General features: G+C 43.3%; 1 protein-coding gene across 4 annotated transcripts in view; it reads left to right on the plus strand.

Moving 5' to 3' along the window:
• LOC139562931 (copine-7-like) overlaps positions 1–21538 on the plus strand; it is a 39853-nt gene that overhangs the window by 11914 nt on the left and 6401 nt on the right. For all 4 annotated transcript variants that reach the window (XM_071381112.1, XM_071381115.1, XM_071381113.1 and 1 more), the window contains exons 3-14: positions 2283–2465; positions 2725–2799; positions 5151–5225; positions 8338–8421; positions 8517–8606; positions 8772–8870; positions 9060–9146; positions 10376–10435; positions 11525–11658; positions 18704–18758; positions 19853–19904; positions 20229–20362. In XM_071381112.1, the coding sequence (XP_071237213.1) occupies positions 2283–2465; positions 2725–2799; positions 5151–5225; positions 8338–8421; positions 8517–8606; positions 8772–8870; positions 9060–9146; positions 10376–10435; positions 11525–11658; positions 18704–18758; positions 19853–19904; positions 20229–20362 (1128 nt within the window). The remainder of the gene's footprint in view (positions 1–2282; positions 2466–2724; positions 2800–5150; positions 5226–8337; positions 8422–8516; positions 8607–8771; positions 8871–9059; positions 9147–10375; positions 10436–11524; positions 11659–18703; positions 18759–19852; positions 19905–20228; positions 20363–21538) is intronic.

Consider the following 21538-nt stretch of genomic DNA (forward strand, 5'->3'; position numbering starts at 1 on the left):
AAACCCTCCCTAACCTGGACGACGCTGGGCCAATTGTGCGTCGCCCTATGGACCTCCCGGTCGGCTGCGACAGAGCCTGGACTCGAAACCAGAGTCTCTGGTGGCACAGCTAGCACTGCGATGCAGTGCCTTAGACCACTGCGCCACCCGGGAGGCACCTCACAGCCCTTATTTTAAGTGTTTCTAAAATCCCCTATGGGAAAAAACAAACAATTGGAACCATTTCCTTGTTTGACCACTAGATTTTATGACTCATACTGTGGTACTCTATTGGGAGCTCCTTTGGCCAGAGTGCCCCTACTGGCCCTCCAACCTCACTTCCAGCAGCATCTGGTCTCCCATTCAAGACCGACCCTATTTAGCTTCAGCGGCAAGCCAGCAGTGGGATGCAGGGTGGTGTGCTGCTGGCAAGCAGGAGAGAGGGAGGAGAGAGGGAGCTGACTCCCTGGGACCTCAGAGATCCCTCCATACGTCAGACAGTCACCTCTCTGTAGACTCTCCCTGCCACCCCAGATGAATGGGCATCACAGGGGTAGGCATCACACAGGCACAGCCCTTCTTCTGTGGCTCTGGGTAGCGTTCATCACACACGGAAACAAACTTGTGTTCACAAGTATGTCCAACCAGATAGCACAGAAAGAGATCGAGAGAAAAAAAGACAGAGAATGAGAGAAACAGCGAGAGGAGGAGGGCTAGAGTCTAATTAAAACAACATGTCTTAGCTGTTATCTCCTGAGAAATGAATCACTCTTTACTGTTTGCAAGGTCAATAATGAATAACAAGACAATCCCCCATTCCTCAGGTCATCTGTATCAGTATACTTAATAACATTGTCTTCAACACTCTTGAGTTGTCTCTAATTAGGACTGGCAGACTAGACTCTTTATTCCACAGTGATTGTCAGTGAGAATAGGTGCATGCTTTCTCTGTTGCTTCTCATCAACCATTCTGTGTGTGGGTGTCTGTGTTCTCGTCAGCTCAAGGCCAACAGCATGAGGTAAAGCAGTAGGGTTAACTCCTGAATGTTAACGTGGACATGCATGTGTGTACTATAGTGTTCCATGTATGTTCATGGCGTTTGGTGTGTGGGGCCCATGTTGACTGACTTTAGAGAGCTTTGACAGAGCTGCTGATCAGGGAGCTTCATTCTTGATTTGTGCTCTATGGACGGGTGGGATTTGGCTTTGCTACGATAAGGTTGTTAGTGAGATTGATGGCTAGGCCTGGTTTGAGATTGATGGCAATCTCTCTAGTATTTTTTGTTTTAGGTCAAACTACGGAGATTATGTAAAATTTCCTTTCATATTTAATTACCTGTGTTTGACGACTTTCTGACTATCTTCTGTTTTACTATCACAACTTTTTCCTCAAATTAAAAGAGATGAGAAACAAGAGTAAAACATTTATGGAATTTTACGTTTCCTTACCAGATTTAGATTGACAGTTGCCTTAGGCTTGAATCATTTTTTATATGCTTTTTCAATAGCTCCAGTTTGAAATCCATTGATTCACTTAAACCATGAAACACTTAAACCATGGTTCAAACACTGCTTTAGGTCACTTTAATTTACTGATAGCATCTTTAGGGGATGAGTTGGCTCCCTTCAGAATACCTAGCTTGGAGTTAAATTATTAGTAATAATTTCTGGTACTGGACATAATTGGATACTGGGTGCTAGATGGGTACACTCTGGCTGGGTTTACATAGGCAGCCAAATTCTGATAGTTTGCCCAATTATTGGCAAAGATCAGAATTGGGCTGCCTGTGTAAATGCAGCCTCTGTGCTCCACTGAAAGCAGGTGGCAATGTGGAGAGTTCAGGCATGAACCAGGTGTATTAGATAAACAGGTGTATGAATGTCCAAGCATGGCAATGGATGAGCTGTGTGTCTGCTGAGCTCTCAGCCCTCAGTCCACTAAAATCCTCTCTGCTGTCACTGTCTGAACAAGAGCTTCACAAGATTTACATTTTGATCTAATCAACAGGAAAACAAACAAGAACGCCAACAGTGGCTGTAGCAGTGATCCGGGTGCAGATGGGTTTTTGGCTGTTGTTCCTACATTCCCATGTCCCCATGAATGCATCACCATGTCCCATACATTAATTAGCATTGCAAATTAACTGATACAATGTACATTGCATATAAAACTGCACTTTTTATGTTTAATTGGTAGGAAGCTCTCATTAGAGTTGAGTTGGAGGTCTGAGTTTCTCCAGTAATATCCAACAATGTGTCCACATTCTAATGCTGTGCCTTTTTCTCCCCTCTTGTCGATTCAGCTTGACAGGACAGAGGTGATCAAGAGCAACCTGCACCCGGTCTTTGCCAAGGTCTTCACCCTGGACTACTACTTTGAGGAAGCGCAGAAGCTGCGGTTCGAGGTCTACGACATCCATGGCACCCACAGTATTGGCACCCGCGACGACGACTTCCTGGGTGGGGTGGAGTGTACGCTCGGCCAGGTCCTGTACTGAATGTCTGACCCTTCCACTCAGTTATCCAATGTACCATTTGTTATGTCTAATCAAATCGCTCACCACACATAAACTGAATGGAACGCTGTGCCGAGTTGCTGCTCACCAACAGAGGTCAGAGGGTAAAGGTTAGAGGTCACCAGTCCTTGTCATACTGCTCTCAAACTGCTTTCGTTCTAATTGTCCGGTAATACTTCTCACTGCTTCACTAGTCACCAGTCATTCATAGTTTTCCTGTGTTCCACAGATTGTAGCCCAGAAGAAGATGGTGAAGCCTTTATTCCTAAAGTATGCGAAGTACGCCGGGAAATCCACCATCACGGTAGGTTTCACCTATTCATCTTCCTATTGATCTCACTCCCAGCTCACTATTGCAGTAACAGTGGCACGCAAAATCAAATGCATTGACTTGTTAAATAAATTCATGCAATTAAAGCAAAGTAGCTGATGTGAATCCTGTGATGTAAGGATGCTTCTCTGTACAAAGAATCATGACTCATATACAATATCTGTCATGACAAAGAGAGGGGGACGTTAAAGCCCAGAGTGTTGTTTCTGTTGGATGGTCTCAACACCATCTGCCAGGCCAACATTACATTGTCATACAAAAGGGAACAACACAGAGAAATTGTGTTTAACAAGCCTGCAAATCTGACCTTTAGTGGAGTGGGAGGAAGAGTCAGTGTTCCTCACTGCTCCTGTTAAGTCAGAGGTGCAGAGTCTCTGATCTCTGTGCCTTCTTCTACTGCAGAGATGAGAAGAGAAAAGGGAAGGGGTTTTTCCCAAGGAGTGAATTTGAGCATGTCAATAACAGACCTTTTGCCTTATTGATACCTATCTTTATTGATTTTACCCTAACAAACTACACATAAATTGCCCTTGGAGAGAAGGGCTGAGAATGACTTGCTTGTGATGGAAATGGCCAAAGTAAAGATGGCATTTGAGGATCTTTCCCTTCGGCTAGTGTTGCCATTATGACCATTGATTGGATGCGATCACATGGTGGCAGCTTGCGGTTATGGGGGATATAATGGGTTTGTTTAAGCACAGTCCTGTAGCAGTGTGGGCTTAATGCATTCTAGTGAATTAGTGCTAACCTGTGTCATGGTGTTTCTGAAAATGGCTTTTCCTGATATGATAATGGGCCTGGGCTTTGTCAGGTCTGTCTGTGAGATGGATCCCAATGGCATGGTGTCTGCCTGTAATGTGCCTGCAGGCTAATCTGGAAGGTGGCAGAACAACAGACAACTGTTGTGTTTTGTGTGAAAAATCCCTTCCCAGTGTTTGTAACACATCTCTCAGATGTCCATTGTGCATATGGGGACATGGGATGTGGAGAAAAGTTGGTCAAATGGTAGGGATTAAGGTACTGTTGTATGCAGTTACTGTGGCTCCTACTGGCAAGCATCACATTACAATGGTCTTCTAACTAGAACGTTCATAGCCGGGCCACAATCCAATACACATTATGCCTACACAATACTCACCAGGACAATGGCGCCATGATATGAGATACAATAAATATGCTCTAGAGCAACGGTGTCTAGATATAGTTTGTATTTGTTGTCCTGGTAACAGGAGCTTTTTTGGAACACCATTATTTTTCTCTTTACTGAGATTCATTGGGCCCAAGTCTCACAGAATCTGTGCAGAAGATCTAGGTGCTGCTGTAGGCCCTGCTTGGTTGGGGACAGAAGCACCAGATCATCTGCAAACAGTAGACATTTGATTGCTGAGTCCAGAAGGGTGAGGCCGGATGCTGCAGACTGTTCCACTGCCCTCGCCAATTCATTGATATACTGTACACAGATTGTACAAAACATTTCCATGGCATAGACTGACCAGGTGAATCCATGTGAAGCTATGATCGCTTATTGATGTCACTTCTTAAATCTTCTCCAATCAGTGAAGATGAAGGGCAGGAGACAGGCTAAAGAAGGATTTTTAAGCCTGAGACAATTAAGACATCAACTGTGTGTGCCATACATAGGGTAAATGGGAAAGACAAAATATTTAAGTACCTTTGAAAGGGATATGGTAGTAAGTGCCAGGTGCACCGATTTGAGTGTGTCAAGAACTGCAACGCTGCGGGGATTTTCACACTCAACAGATTCCTGTGTGAATCAAGAATGGTTCAGCCGACTTGACACGACGGTGGAAGCATTGGAGTCAAAGTGGGGTGCAACTCAATATTAGGAAGGCGATCCTAATGTTTTGTTCACTGAGTGTATATGTTGAATAGGGTGGGGCTCAAGATGCATCCCTGTCTCACCCCATGGCCCTGAGGAAGTATATCTGTGTCTTTATTGCCAATTTTAACTGCACACTTGTTGTTTGTGTACATTGATTTTATTCTCTCTCGCTCTCGCTAGCAAAACTTATTAGCCTGTCTGTAATAATCCTTTTGGAGGCCAACTAAACGGTCTTGTGGACTAAATTTGGACCCAGCTCCATTTGGCCAGCTCTGCATTACTGTAATGGAACCATATCTGTTTCTCGGCTTGAAGGAGCTTTCTGTTGAAGTTTAAAAGTAATAACACTCCTCAACATTTTGTGACATATTTTGATTGGCTTCAAGGTCATGTCCACATGTTATACGACAGGCTGTCTGCCTGCGGAAAATAAAATATTCTCATTGGGCAAAAATGTGACTTACTAAAACCCTTTTTTCAGGTACACGCTGAAGAAATTTCTGGCAACAATGGATATGTTGAACTGTTCTTCTGTGCCAAGAAACTGGATGATAAGGTAAGGGATTAGGGGCCTTCTCTTGATGGAAATATCAATATAGTTCATGGGTGAATTTGTGCTTATTGCTGGCTGTTGAACCTCTCTCCTGTGAATGTGATTTCAAGATCTCTTTTTAACATTATCAGTCATTAACCAGACAAGAAAGATTTATACAACGATGATGATATGGATTTTCTACACTTATAAACGCAACATTTATTTAGATCCATATGCTTTACACTGTATTTACTGGATGACATAAAGGCATACAACATGCATTTCAGCATTTGTTCTATTAAGTCTGATTTGAACTTGGCTTTCTGTAAATGCTGGTTCCCCGTTGAGACGAGCATTGTGAGAATGGTGTGTCATGGACACTTGACAGATAGCCAAAGGAAGATGAGGGTGAGATCAGTGAGAGGTTTGCTTAGTTCAGTGTGTGTGTGTGTTTTTGTGTTGGTGTGTGTGTAAAGGGTGTTACCGTGTGGTTCTCTGTTTGCAAATAGCCCCTCCACACAAAGCATCCCACAATGGACCACTGGCCCTGAAGCTCTGCAGGTGTCTGTTCTTCCTACAGCAGCAACAAGCCTTACCCGAACACCTCCACACTTATCCTCTCTCTCTCTCCTTGTCTCTCAACTAATATCTCTGCCTTTCTCCTTCTCTTCCTCCTTTACTCAGCATATCTCTCAGGGTCTTCCTCCTTTTCTCTGCATATCTCTCAGGGTCTTCCGCCCTCTCACTTTCTGTGCCTCAAGCAAAAACATACTCTTAGTGATTATCTGCAAAATACTTTTTTCTCTCTCTCTTTTTCTACCATTCCATTTTTGTCTGCCATTCATGAATTTATGCATTTCAAGTATCCTGGCTCTGAAAGGCTGCCTTGCAATATCCAAAGGACATGATCGACCTGTCCTTTTCAACTCTAAATCCCTGCGCCCTAACACAAGATGAAGAAATCAATCGAACATAGGGATCTCTGTGCAAAGACAGCACAGACAGCAGTAGTTCTTCAATAAATGGCTTGACAGAGAAAAGCTATGTAAAATGCATGGTGAGCTCAGAAAGAGGGAGTTTGTTGTCGGTAGAGCATTTAGGAGGGTTACGAAAGATATTTGGCAACAGATTTTGGGAGCTGGAGCACTGAGGCACCTACAGTAGAGCTGGCACACCCACACAAGGCTCAAGGCAGAAGGTTCATATCTCAGTCAACAAGACTGGAATAACTCTCTGACATCAATGATTATAACAGAAATCTTCTTCCTGCCTCTCTATGCTCTCAGAATGCTACCAAGCAAAGGGTGCAATTGGCCTCTGACTCAAGCAGTGTTGGAGAAAGTTAACAGGGAGTGGAGGTAAAGGTCTGCTTGGTGTGTATTCATCAGAGCAGAGCCCAGGCTCCTTTAATGCATTTATTAGAGTTAGCAATTTACAATCCTTTTGATTGGCTGATTGGACCTAATCCAATAGAAAAAGGGTTATGATGAGCAATTCCATGTGGAAATAAAAACAGATTTCAAATTGCACTGTTTGTGATTTAGACACAAGCAATATAGCTAATGGAATCTTCAGTGTACATTGGAGGCAGAGAAACTCATCAATGGTGGTATGGTGTGCTTTAAAACGTTCTCTTTCTTTTGCTTATTGACATAATTACATTTCAGTTGCCCAACCCTGTCAGCAAACTACTTTAACTATACACTCTTAGATAAAGGGTTCCAAAAAGTTTATTCGGCTGTCCCCATAGGAGAACCCTTTTTGGGTTCCAGGTAAAAGCACTTTTTGGTTCCTAGTGGAACCATTTTTGGTTTCATGTAGAACCTTTTACACACAGGGTTCTACATGAAACCAAAAATGGTTCCACTAGGAACCAAACAGTTCTACTTGGAACCAGAAAGAGAGCCAGAGAGCAGGAGATGGAAAGTGGGAGAGAGGGGGGGTGGGAACAGAGAGAGAGGGAGATGTGGGGGGGATGGTCACATGCTCAGGCAGATTAATTGCCAGGCTACTATCTTTGTATGGAATCTCTCTGTTCAAATGACTTTGAGGATCCCATTACACTGAGAAATAGTACTCTAATAGACTATGCACATGATCTATACCACACAGGCTATAAATACTGCCTGCTTCACAATGGTGATCAGCTGTGATGAGGCACTTTAATATTGTAGTTGATTTACCAGCACAATGGGTGACGGCTCTGACAAAGTATCTTTTCAAAGGTTTGCATTTAAATGTCTTGAATGTTTAACGTTTTGTTTTTAAAAGTACTTGAAAATCTATAATTTGTAGATGACTTGCTGTGACAACCACAGTATGAGCAACATGGATCAGGCAATGAAATATCCCCCATTTATTTCTAATACTGTAATGCTGCCTGAAACACTATCCAAGGTACTGAACAGACTGCTGGAGGACACTATGGAATTTGTAACTTTATGGAACTCAGTAGACCGTGCTGGTCAAAGGTATAGGTAAATTAATGAATGGTGCTGATTATATAAGTGGTGAGAGCTGTTATTGCTGGACAGGGATTACATGTTGACAGACAAATGCACTTGTAATGCACGTCAGTCCACAGTGACGCCACTGGCAAGGGGTTGCCGTGACAACGAGATGGGGGGGGCTACCTCCTTCTTTCCTCCCTGGCTGTCCCTGTGGAGCTGTATCAGGCTAATGCAGCGAGAAATGGGGACATTAAATATCTTGTTTTGTGCACCCCGCTCACTCTCTCACACACTCTTTCTTTCTCCCTCCATTCCTTTCTCTAACACTCTCATACACATACACTACACAATGTACAGAAATACTGTCTGTTGAGCCCTGAACAATCAATTGACCCAAACAAGCTGTAGTTGCTCTCAGCCTTACCTTGAGACTCAATGTCAAATGACTCTTTCAAGACCTTTTTCTGATTTGATTTGTCACAGCAGTGAACAATACACCACATGCACAGGCAGGGGATAAGTTGTGTCAAATTTAGCACCAGGAGGACCAAGCTAACATTTTGACATCTGTGTGCGTGTGATTTCAAGGACTTGTTTGTTATTTGATTGTTTGAGATAAATGACTGTACATTAATGGCTCAACTAGAATTAGTGTATGTTTGATTAGTTTGTATATTTGGCAGGATCTCTTCAGTAAGTCAGACCCTTTTTTGGAAATATATCGAATCAACGATGATGGAACGGAACAGCTCGTTCACAGAACTGAGGTAATAGACACATTCATTCCTCCTCTCTGTATCTACCTCTCCTTCTCCATGTGTGGTGAAAGTTACTCATGTCTAATGTGCTCTTGCTGTTGCAGGTAATCAAAAACAACCTGAACCCCGTGTGGGAGCCCTTTAAAGTGTCTCTCATCTCTCTGTGTAGCTGTGATGAGGACAGGAAGCTCAAGGTAAGAAACACAGGAAGTCATAGTGTGATGGTTTAACATTGCTGCTGTGGTATTGATTGATGAATGAATGAATGAATGAATGGAACTGGTGACTGAAGTAACTTACTGGTGAATGAACAGTTAATATTAGAGGGTTCTGTCTGTTACTGTCTTGTTGTGTCACAGTGCCTAGTCTGGGATTACGACTCCAGGGGAAAACATGACTTCATCGGAGAGTTTCATGCCACCTTCAGAGAAATGCAGAAAATTGGCGGTGGAAGCAAGGTCAGTCGAACGGAGAGAGAGTGCTGTCAGTCACTGTTGAATGTTTGATGTGTGTCACTGATGTCCCACTTGTGACAGAAATGGATGAAAGAAATGTCACGCTGCGGTTCTATGTTCTGCAAGTCATACCGCAGAAGTCATAACTCATTACTATGTTTCTGTATCTATTGTCTACCTCTTGTGTTAAAGGTCACATGGGATTGCATGAATCCCAAGTACAAACTGAAGAAAAAGAACTACAAAAACTCTGGGGTGGTCATCCTCAGTGATCTCAAGGTTAGAGCCAGCCGTTACAGCTCAGCAACTCTCCACTATCGAATACATCGAGAATCATCCCCATCTCTGTGCTATTCGGTTGTACGTCTCTCACAACATGTACACATAGTGCTAATTAATGAATATTGCTCATTTTAGAAATGCGATCATCCTCAGTTTACTGTCCACCCCCGCTACCATTTCTGTAAATGACTACATCTGTGGGTGGCTGTCACCATGCTTTCCCCCTATGTTTTTAGTTCGCAGGTCTTTTAAAAATGATTTTTGTTTAAATTGGTATAGCTGTTGGTGTGTCTCAGGCCTATCATTTGGATTATTTCATTTGGATTAATTAGTTTACTACGCCCAGCTCATGTGATTGCTGCTGTGTCTCAGTTTGAATCCTCTGCCGCCCCACTGGGTGTGTGATCTCTAACTGGCATGGAGAGAACACACTGCACATCACAGTGCTGCTGCCTTCAGACTAAATCATCACCATTCTCCATGTTCATGCTTACTACATAATACTAGTTTTCTAAACAGTGCATTGCTACTGAGATGTGGTTGAATAATAGTTTTAAAATACATATGTAACCGATGTGAAATGGCTAGCTAATTAGCGGTGGAGTGCGCTAATAGCGTTTCAAACGGTGACGTCACTCGCTCTGAGGCCTTGAAGTAGTTGTTCCCCTTGCTCTGCAAGGGCCGTGGCTTTTGTGGCGCGATGGGTAACGATGCTTTGTGGGTGACTGTTGTCTGTGTGCAAAGGGTCCCTGGTTCGAGCCCAGGTAGGGGCGAGGGGACAGAAGCTATACTGTTACATTGATGCTGTTGACCCGGATCACTGGTTGCTGTGGAAAAAGGAGGTCAAAAGGGGGGTGAGTGTAACCGATGTGAAATGGCTAGATAGTTAGCGGTGGTGCGCGCTAATACCGCTTCAATCGGTGACTTCACTCGCTCTAAGGCCTTGAAGTAGTTGTTCCCCTTGCTCTGCAAGGGCCGCGGCTTTTGTGGCGTGATGGGTAACGATACTTCGTGGGTGACTGTTGTCTGTGTGCAGAGGGTCCCTGGTTCGAGCCCAGGTTGGGGTGAGGAGAGGAACGGAAGCTATACTGTTACACACACTTGTTATTTTGTAAATTGAACAGCAATTGGTTAAAACTGGAATTCATCTAAAAACATTGAGTACTCCAAGTCCGAACTCCCCACCCTCTGGGGTTCAGTTTAAAAGCTTCTTCTCTGTTCTGCAGCTTCACAGAGTGTATTCCTTCCTGGACTACATCATGGGAGGATGCCAAATCCACTTTACAGTAAGTTGAGTAGCCAATGCGTGCACTAGCATATTATCATCACTTAGCAGCATGGTACAATGCTATGCTAACCTTCAAAGGTGTACGATACACATTCTATACATATTAATGGTTGCTTGCCTTTGTTAAGGTGTTGGAATAGACAATAGGCCTAGTATTCTAACCTGCCTGTGAAATTTAAACCAGTGTTCCATTTCCAGGCTAAGTGCTGTCATCAAGGCCAGTGTTTTGATTAAATGCTACATTCTCTAAGTGTGAAACATTACATTCTGCATTTTTTAACTAATGAAACATTACCTTGCTGACTGGCATTTTCCGGTGTGTCTGGATGCTTTTCTCACTGAAGACTAGCTCCTTAGAAGGATAACTGAGGCAATAATGAATATTAATTTAGGGGAACTGCTATGTTAGGAGCACTGCTTCATTGTTGCATAGACAGCCTTAGGTATCACTTTCCACAGATTAAGAACACTATATAATGCTTTGATAATGCACTAATGATTAAAAGAATACCTGCAGAATATTTGTATGATCGTTTCCCTTGTTGAGAAGCTCTGCAGTTCTCCCTGTGCTCCTATCTTTAGCACTGCTGATGTCAAAGAAGTGAAATATCTATGTCCTTTGCTGCTCCTTCTTACATGCCCTCAACGCATCCTGCACATATGTTGGTCGTATAAATTGCTCTGAGAACATCTGCGCAATGACTGGACATAAAAAATGGAAATTTAACAGACGGCTTCAGCAATGTTCATTTACATATTTTAGATATTTATGTTTTCACCATATATTATACAGATTCATTTGCGTAAGCAGTCATGCTTGATGACATGATTGCTATGATATTACAGTATTTAAGACTATGAGGCTGCTCCGGGGTTGAAAAGTCAAGTCACTCAAAGACGCAGGCTCCAGACACTTACACAATGGAAGTCAGTTGATTTGTCATAATCGTCCTCTATAGAAACACCAGTTTAACAGAGCACAGAATAACCTGCTTCAACACAACCTTCATTGACAGGTAGACTCTAGGTCTAGTGTTTATGGTGTTTGGTTTGTTTACAGTCTTCTATGAATCTGTCATTGCTCTAGGTGGCCATTGACTTCACAGCCTCCAACGGAGACCCACGGAACAGCTGCTCCCTACACTACATCAACCCGTACCAGCCCAACGAGTATCTGAAGGCTTTGATAGCAGTGGGGGAGATCTGTCAGGATTATGACAGGTTAGTCAGCACCATGCCTCTCTGCCCAGCCTCCCATCCTGATCTCTATCTGTGGGGACTAACAGCCTCTCTGCCCAGCCTCTCATCCTGATCTCTATCTGTGGGGACTAACAGCCTCTCTGCCCAGCCTCTCATCCTGATCTCTATCTGTGGGGACTAACAGCCTCTCTGCCCAGCCTCTCATCCTGATCTCTATCTGTGGGGACTAACAGCCTCTCTGCCCAGCCTCTCATCCTGATCTCTATCTGTGGGGACTAACAGCCTCTCTGCCCAGCCTCTCATCCTGATCTCTATCTGTGGGGACTAACAGCCTCTCTGCCCAGCCTCTCATCCTGATCTCTATCTGTGGGGACTAACAGCCTCTCTGCCCAGCCTCTCATCCTGATCTCTATCTGTGGGGACTAACAGCCTCTCTGCCCAGCCTCTCATCCTGATCTCTATCTGTGGGGACTAACAGCCTCTCTGCCCAGCCTCCCATCCTGATCTCTATATGTGGGGCTGCTCTCTGTATGTCTATCAATGGGAAATTTAACTTTATACATTCCATTCGGTAGATGTGTCATAATGTACCGAGCCAGTGGTTCTACTTCATCTAATTCCCAGCTATGAGGAGATAATGGAAATTGTGGAATGCTGAAATAGAATAGAATTCGGAGGATTCTTTCAACTACTCACTGAAGCATGAGTTGGAAAATGAATGACAGAGTTGAACAATTATTACAATGATAAGGCCTCGATTTCAATCCAATCCAGTGATAACTCACGTTGTTTGGGCGGTGTTGAAGGTTTAACTGCGGTATGAGTCCGCAAATCGGTGAGTGGCTGTTCTTGTGTGTTAAAAAGCACTCCCTTCCTATTATCCTACGGCGTTAGTTCAAAACTGCGATAGAAAGTGTGCATGTTGTCATGTTAATTTGGATGGGGATAGGCAATCAGTCTAATCGAGGTGTAGACAACATAACATCACACGTTCGAGTGTCTGAAATTGTAATGCGACTGCATGAACTTCTTACACGGCTGCATGGGATTTGTCGGATATAAAGTCGGGTGTGGTTTTGCTGCATCCAATGGCAGTGTCTGAAATAAGGTAAGGCAAGGAGCTGCTTGTGGATTTGACACCACCAAAACAACCGCTACGCAGATAGAATCTAACACCAAGTCAGCCACTTGATGTCATACATTTCCTCCATGTAATCTAAGACTTTTGCCAGATAATACGAAACTGCAACAAAAAAACAATTTAATTAATGCGTGAAAATTACTAAGGTCCACCAGCAATTCTCATGCCCACTGCCAACACTTTCATTAAGTCCTTATATTTCCACTTTACTAGGAGGAAATTAGAGCAAACAGATTGCTTTACACAGACATTGGCAATGCATGAGGAGGCCCTGGGGAAATCTCAGATGAAGTTGCTTGGGGGCAGAATCAGTGTTTGAGATGAGGCTGGTCTGCTTAGATTTACTGCTGCCGTTTCTGCTGCTGTTGTTGGAATGGGCACAAAGCGAGATGGTTCCAAGTGCAGTAGAGAGCAGGTCTTGTTCCATTCGTGGCGGCGGGTGCAGAGGAGAGGACACCCATCCTGGCGCAGTGGCACAGCAGGATTAGCAGAGTCAGGGAGGGACAGCAGCAGGATGGGCAGGGGTAGGGAGGGACAGCAGCAGGATGGGCAGGGGTAGGGAGGGGCAGAGGAGAGGCAGCAGCAGAGACGTGGAAAGATGGCAGAAGAAGGATGCACAGGGCTCTCAAGGGTTTGGGGAGATAATGGTTTCAATGGCTGGGGAGAGTTGGAGAGACATGCTGTATATTATAATTTGTGTGTGTGGTTTCTTCACATTTCTTTCTGTATACAGTATTTGTTAAGGATATGTAATTGACTGGTATTATAGTTACACTCCTAATTTCTAAATGACTAATTCAATATTTATTCCATATACACCAGAGTTGTTGGAGGCAGTCTTGTCAGACACTGGTTAATTAGTAACAAATTATTGAATTTGGTCTCTTGTCTGTCGGCACAGAGCCAAATGAGGATTTACACTGAGTCATGCCAGTGTTGGCTCCTCCTGTTGAATGTGTGGAGAACGTTGGCTGCCTAATTAAAAAAGTACAAGAGATAACTCTAGAACAGCAGAAGACCTGTTGGAGAGACACAGACTCTAGCTACCTGGAAAAGAGATGTGTAGGTAGCTAACTCAGTTTGGTGTTGGGTGTCACAAACATGCCTTTAAGTGTTGCGCCTACGTTATATATTGTGGGTTATCTCCTCCCACGTCAGGCTGTTATTCAGGTGCACAACGTGGGCATGCAGGCCTCTTGTGGGGAACATCAGGTGATGTGTGATCACATTTACACAGTAGGAGCTGGATTAGGAGCCGGTCACCTTTTGCTCTGTGTGGGAAGTGGCTGGTTCTCCTACTGAGAGGGGAACGGGGCTCAGTGAAGACACCCGCCTGCAAGATCCGCTTTCACATCATGTCACGTGGAAGTGAGAAAGAGGTGTCACCGTGGAGCCCACATGTTTGTGCCATCCTCATTAACAGGCCTGGGAACAACATCACATCTGGCTCTCCCACTCTCCTTACTGGTGTCATGTTGAAATATAGCTGTCTACCGGGGTGGTAATCCTCCAGAGCATAGCAGTCTCTACTTGGGACTTCTCACTTAATGCAGACATGTGCTGCTTAAGAAAACACTTGAGGAAAGACACTTAGTACAGACATGTGCTGCTTAAGAAAACACTTGAGGAAAGACACTTAGTACAGACATGTGCTGCTTAAGGAAACACTTGAGGAAAGACACTTAGTACAGACATGTGCTGCTTAAGGAAACACTTGAGGAAAGACACTTAGTACAGACATGTGCTGCTTAAGGAAACACTTGAGGAAAGACACTTAGTACAGACATATGCTGCTTAAGAAAACACTTGAGGAAAGACACTTAGTACAGACATGTGCTGCTTAAGGAAACACTTGAGGAAAGACACTTAGTACAGACATGTGCTGCTTAAGGAAACACTTGAGGAAAGACACTTAGTACAGACATATGCTGCTTAAGAAAACACTTGAGGAAAGACACTTAGTACAGACATGTGCTGCTTAAGGAAACACTTGAGGAAAGACACTTAGTACAGACATGTGCTGCTTAAGGAAACACTTGAGGCAGACCACTACTCCACACACACTGACCCAACCTGTAGGTTGTGATGTTTAATCCAGGCTCAATTGGAAAAAGGCATAAGAATCCTAAAACGTTGAGCACAATCAAAGGGAATATGTATACCACTACATAGAAAGGCCACTTCCCAGAGAATGTTTACATTATCTGAGGAAACCATAGTCAGACTTGAAAGCCAGTTTCTTTCACTCTCTGTTTGTGCTCGGTACTTGTGGCACCTCTACATTTTCTCAAACACCAGGTTCTATTCCCACAAAGTATTGAACTGACGGATAGAACAGAGAAGTGTCAAGCATCACAACGAAGTAGCAGTAGCTGCAGTGGAAGTATTTGTACAGCCTCTTCTCTTGATATTTGAGGAGCTATGGAACATGCGTCAGAGGAGAAAAGTAAGATAAATCGCTGAGGCAACTTTGAGAAGCTGTTTCAGGTCCATCTCGCTGTTATGTTAAAATGATAAGTCTGATGTATTGTAATGAGCTTTCTGTTTGGACAAAACACAGCGGACTAGATAGAATAGAAAGATACAAGGAAAATAAACAAGAACAGCAGTATGTCAAAGATGGCTATTCAATGCAGCGATATCAGACATCAGTGGTTGAGTGGTTTGAATTGTATTATAGAACTTGAAACTGGCTTTGCCACTGCCGAGCAGAGAGTATGTTGTATGTCCATTTCTCATTCACCCATTGTGATGGATCTCCCTTGCATTACAGACAATAATTAACAAAACTACCCGCCCAACCTGAACCTGCATGCAGTTTAGTCACTCATTTGTCATGATTTGCTGTCAGAGAAAATGTGTTTTCGGCGCGCTGTTGCAGCCAATTTTGTTCTCGTACACCTCCATTGCTCCTGCAGGTTATTCCTGTCCTTTCTCCTGGATAGCGCTGTCCTGTGGGATTCATTTAAAGCAGGATTAGCCATTTACAGAATCTGCTTAAATCTCCCGATGGAGGGTGGTGGGAGAGAGAAGGTCCACTTTCCCCTCTTTCTTCATCTGAGGATTAAGGAGTTGAGGATGAAGGAGATTAAGGACCAAAGTGTTGATGGAGGGAACAAAAAGAGAGCATTTCAATAACTCAACTGGGGGCAGAGAGAGAAATCACGTCTGCTGCTTTCCTTCATTGATCCAAGCTGTTTTACCAGCTCTCTTTTCCCTGGGTTGATAGAGAGACGGGGCCTTGAGATTCTGTGTTTAGAGGGATGTCTGAGCATCTTCCTCTAGTAGACAGAACGGAGTCTGTGTCAAAATCAAATCAAATTTTATTTGTCACATACACATGGTTAGCAGATATTAATGCGAGTGTAGCGAAATTCTTGTCCTTCTAGTTCCGATAGTGCAGTAATTTCTAACAAGTCATCTAACAATTTCCCAACAATTACCTAATACACACAAATCTAAAGGGGTGAATGAGAATATGTAAATATATGGATGAGCGATAGCCGAGCAGCATAGGCCAGGTGCAATAGATGGTATAAAATACAGTATATACATATGATATGAGTAATGTAAAATATGTAAACATTATTAAAGTGGCATTGTTTAAAGTGACTAGTGATCCATTTATTAAAGTGGCCAGTGATTGGGTCTCAATGTAGGCAGCAGCCTCTGAGTTATTGATTGCTGTTTAGCAGTCTGATGGCCTTGAGATAGAAGCTGTTTTTCATTCTCTCGGTCCCAGCTTTAATGCACCTGTACTGACCTCGCCTTCTGGATGGTAGCGGTGGGAACAGGAAGTGGCTCGGGTGGTTGTCCTTGATGATCTTTTTGGCTTTTCTGTGACATCTGGTCATGGAGGGCAGGTAGTTTGCCCCCGGTGATGCGTTGTGCAGACCGCACCACCCTCTGGAGAGCCTTGCGGTTGAGGGAGGAGCAGTTTGCCGTACCAGGCTGTGATACAGGATGCTCTCGATTGTGCATCTGTAAAAGTTTGTCAGGGTTTTGGGTGACAAGCCAAATTTCTTCAGCCTCCTGAGGTTGAAGAGGCGTTGTTGCGTCTTCTTCACCACACTGTCTGTGTGGGTGGACCGTTTCAGTTTGTCTGTGATGTGTACGCAGAGGAACTTAAAACTTTCCACCTTCTCCACTGCTGTCCCTTCGATGTGGATAAGGGGGTGCTCCCTCTGCTGCTTCCTGAAGTCCAAGATCATCTCCTTTGTTTTGTTGACATTGAGTGAGAGGTTGTTTTCCTGACACCACACTCCGAGTGCCCTCACCTCCTCCCTGTAGCCTGTCTCATCGTTGTTGGTAATCAAGTGTGTGTGTGTCTGCGTGCCCTTGTGTATAGCTAGGCCTGCTAGAGCAAAGGACTATGGTTTTGGGATGACGTTCCAAATGTGTTGTACTGTACATCCACCAAGCCCAATTTAAATTGAAAAAATAAATACAATTTTGATTGGCTTGCTTGTTAGATGCTCCCCTGTCCGTCTTTAGAGTGAAAAGAATGAGCAGCTGTAAGCAAACTGTGAATATCGGGGATGGCAGCAGCCTTTGCGCATTTGGAAACCAGTTACCTTTGTAGTGGCCTTGGTTGTGCGGACAGCTTCTCTCTTTCAGGATGCCGCTCTCTCATGAGAGAGACTGTACCATCTCCTGAGACAGAGGAAGCCCAATTGAAGATTACTATGTTTAGCACAGAGATGATCATTCTTAATTCCCAAGGGTAGATGATGAGACCAGAAGGGTTTCATCATCTGTTTTTCCATTACTTTGCCTTTAATGTGCTGGAGAACGTATCAATCAGCCAGCGAATTAAAGTTCAGAGTAAAGGGAAAGCTTTAGTTGTCTCTAATGAGGGCTTACAGGCAAATCTTCAATTGAATGCTTATTACTTCCTGCTTTAGTGTTCCCAGCCCATGTCATCACTCTCTCCCCTTCCTGCTGCAGTAAATAAATTAAAACAGCTCCTTTCAAATGCTGATGGCTGAAACGGAGATGTTCATTCAGATTGCCACGGTGCTCGAGAATCCACTTTTTTTCAGCATGAACATTTTTCTGATAGCAGAGACAAAATCATGCATTTAGGCAGTATTACTAATGTGATGGAAAAGACACTAACACAGCCCAGCACACATGTTCACAGTGCCATGGATTGGAGAGTGGTAGATACAGCTCTCGTTCTCTGACAGGGAATGTGTGTATCTCACTAACCATCTCACATTTTAATCCTTTCTTAAACCCTCTCTTTTTGCCGTTGCACTATGAGGACTCCTGTATTGTTTCTTGTCTCGGCTCGCATACTGCTCAGTGAGCCCCACAGCTCACCATGTGATCAGATCTACTGTATGTCTAGTGGTATTTCCCAGCAGGTGTTGCTTCTGTCCTACTGTGTCTTACACTCTCATTCTCCCCCACAGTTCCTGCTTTCATTCCTCTAGTGCAGTGCTCTCCTGCCCTCCTGACAAAGAGTAATGCATTCAATATGGCAGAGCATATAGTACTACATCAGCTCATCATATTAGAATGATACCGATAATGATGTGGGGAATACAGCAATTGCGACGGCACAATTTCCACTTAGTGCCGGAGAGTAACATAATCTCACCCCATAGGTGCAAACTGACAGCTGGAACATAGAAGCAATTCTTAAATTGTCATTTGAGTGTCCTAACTGATTGAATTGTAAACAGACTTAAAAGGAGGGATTTGCAGTGTAGTTTTTCCTGTGTGGAAGAGATCAATTACAATAATGTTCTCGACAAGTATCTTCCATTTGATCAGTGACAGTGTGTTCTCTATTGTAACAGTGACAGTGTGTTCTCTATTGTAACAGTGACAGTGTGTTCTCTATTGTAACAGTGACAGTGTGTTCTCTATTGTAACAGTGACAACAGTATGATTGATTTACTCTACTTTACATTTTAGTGACAAAAGATTTTCCGCCTTGGGATTTGGTGCCAGAATTCCACCCAATTACGAGGTGAGTATTATCTTGTTTAGTTGTTATAATCTTTTCCCCCACTGCTTATTTTCCCTCTCTCCTCTTGGTATTTGCCCATGCCTTAAGTCTATATTGAACGGGCTGATTGCCCTATTTCCTGACACCATTCGTCACTGTCAATGTCTCACACTTCAAATTCATAATTGAGTTTATTTTTATTCACAAGCCCCTTCTCTGGAAATACCTGTCCCTGAGAAAATAACATGTTCTGAGGAAATTAAAATAATGGCAAGCAGGCAGTGTGGCGCAAGGCTCCTTGGTGTTGATGGCCACTTGTCAGAAGGTTTTAGGAGCGAGAGAGGGGCGTTGTTTTAGCAGATTTGGCATGGAGAACAGCGACTCCGCTGTTGTTTTAACTAGCACCCTGGGGAGAGGGTTTGAAGTGCCGCGCGCACACACACACACCGCTTTCAGACACAGACTGCTTCCAGAGATAGAGAGTCACATTACAGGCACACTGAAGTACTGGCAGGTCAACAGACAGAGAAAGATCAAAGAAGGCTATCAGGATCTGCTTCTGTTCTGTGCATTGGCTTATAAATAGACTTGACTACTGTAAGTTCTGTAATTATGGCTTAATGACATCTGTCTTGTCAAAGGTACATACACTGGACCGAAAAGACTGTTGTTTTGATTGGATAAAAAAATGCCACATCTGAAATATTTCTGTACCCCAGGCTGCTAAAATGCTACAAAACCAAATCAGTAAATTCAGCATTTTTGCTGTCACTTAGAATAGTTCAAGAGCCCACAGCTGTTGTATTTACCCAAAATAGTAAATGCTTTCAAAAGGCTGTGTGACTGTGGCTTTGTTCAATAAGATAACTGGACCACTTAATATCAGGAACAGGGTCATTCTCATACTCAAAGTAAGCTTTATGTGGACTTATGGTCCTATATTTTCATTTATTCTACCGCTACTCCAGACATTCAAAATATTGTAAAATGTGGACTGAAATAAATGAGTGTCCTTGAAGACCCCAGTTGTATTTAAAATGAGGCATAGGGATTTTGTGTCTACCCTAATTTCCAGTACAACAGTGTCTGACCTTGTTTTATTTCCCAACAAACAGGTGTCCCATGACTTTGCCATCAATTTCAACCCAGAGGATGATGAATGTGAAGGTAAGAGAGATGAAGCCTCCTCTGGGTACCTTATACTTCTGAACATCTCAGCAGCTCTGCCCAACCCTCCATCAATCTCTACCGCTGACATTTTACAATGAAAAATTTGCATAGAGGATAACATGTGGAGCTTGAGTGCTTTTCCCACTCTCAGAATCTGTCTTTAATGGACACAGAGCCCTACAAATTCACATTTCTAGTAATACTTTGATCCTTAGTTATTTTACTCCAGCCCACTTGTCTCCCTCCCTTCCTCCCTCGGTCCCTCAATGTGCTACTTCAAGGTGTGTACCCACAGTAGAACATGTGTGTGTGTGTGATCAGAGATTCAGGGGGTGGTGGAGGCCTACCAGAACTGTCTGCCTAAGATCCAGCTGTATGGCCCAACCAACGTCTCTCCCATCATCAGCAGGATAGCCAAGCTGTCAGCAGGAGAGGAGACCATCAAAGATGCCTCAGTAAGTGTCCCTGTAATGGAGTGATGTACAGTACAGGCTTGCATGATATGGAAAAAAAATACATATATCCATAACTGATATCCCACCCATTGAGCCTCCATGGATGAGCTGTCTCAGGCTCAGCTCAGCTTTTACACAATTAATACCAGTCAGCCGAGACAGACCATGTAGGTGTATGATTGAGTGTAGAAATGAAAAACATAATAGTGAAGTCATTCACTATTAAATGTTTTTGTCTAATTAAGTGATTATGCCTCTAGAAGCCGGTGTTTTGGAGGAAATTGGCACAGTTGTTAGTCTCAGGCTGGCAAACCGTGCCAATATATCCTCCAAACACCGTATTTGAGGGAATTATCACTTTTATACAACGGGATACCAACAAATTCAAATAATGATTGACATATTTCCATTAAAAACATTGTTTAGATAAATTTATTCATACTACTTACACAAGATATAGTCCAAATCGTCAAATCTAGGATTGCTACCCAAGCCGGCTGGCTCGGTTGCCGGAGACACGACCCAGTTAAGTCTTTTATTCTATATCTATGGACATTTGTTCTAAATGTTTCGTTGTCATGCTGGCTGGCAACGTTGTTATACCCTTATTATTAGCTAGCCAACTTGGGCTAACACAGTCACATCAAACAGTGCAGCCAGAATAACAGAAAAGTAGCTGCATTTGTGTTTGTTTAAACTGTTTTCTAGTGACATTTATTTAGATACATCCATAACAATGAGCTAATGATGAGCTATTTCGCCTGGCATAGAACATTTGCTCTCTCACCAGTAAGCTTGTCATTGGCTAGCTCTTCCAAACTGAAGTTGGAAAGACAATAAACTAGCTGCATTTTGTTTAGTTTGACCTGTTTTTCTATTGTATATATCCATACAAATGATGCTGATTTATGATTTCAACTGGCTGAGAAAAGCTGCTTGTCTCATCCTGACTCCCGAGTCCCGACACGTTGATTACTATTGAACAGCTGGAGATCGAATTTCAATATTGAAACAATGTTACAAATATCAGAGAGACCGACAGCAAGGTTTATACAAATCTCTGCTGTTGAAAACCAAATACTAGTCTAAAAGAAATGGGAGATCAAGTTTATAAATTGTCTGGTTGGGCTGATGAGACAGTGGATTGCGCAGTGAGATGGAACAGTAAATAGGCAT

Source organism: Salvelinus alpinus, chromosome 33, assembly GCF_045679555.1.
Source record: "Salvelinus alpinus chromosome 33, SLU_Salpinus.1, whole genome shotgun sequence".
Lineage (NCBI taxonomy): Eukaryota > Metazoa > Chordata > Actinopteri > Salmoniformes > Salmonidae > Salvelinus > Salvelinus alpinus.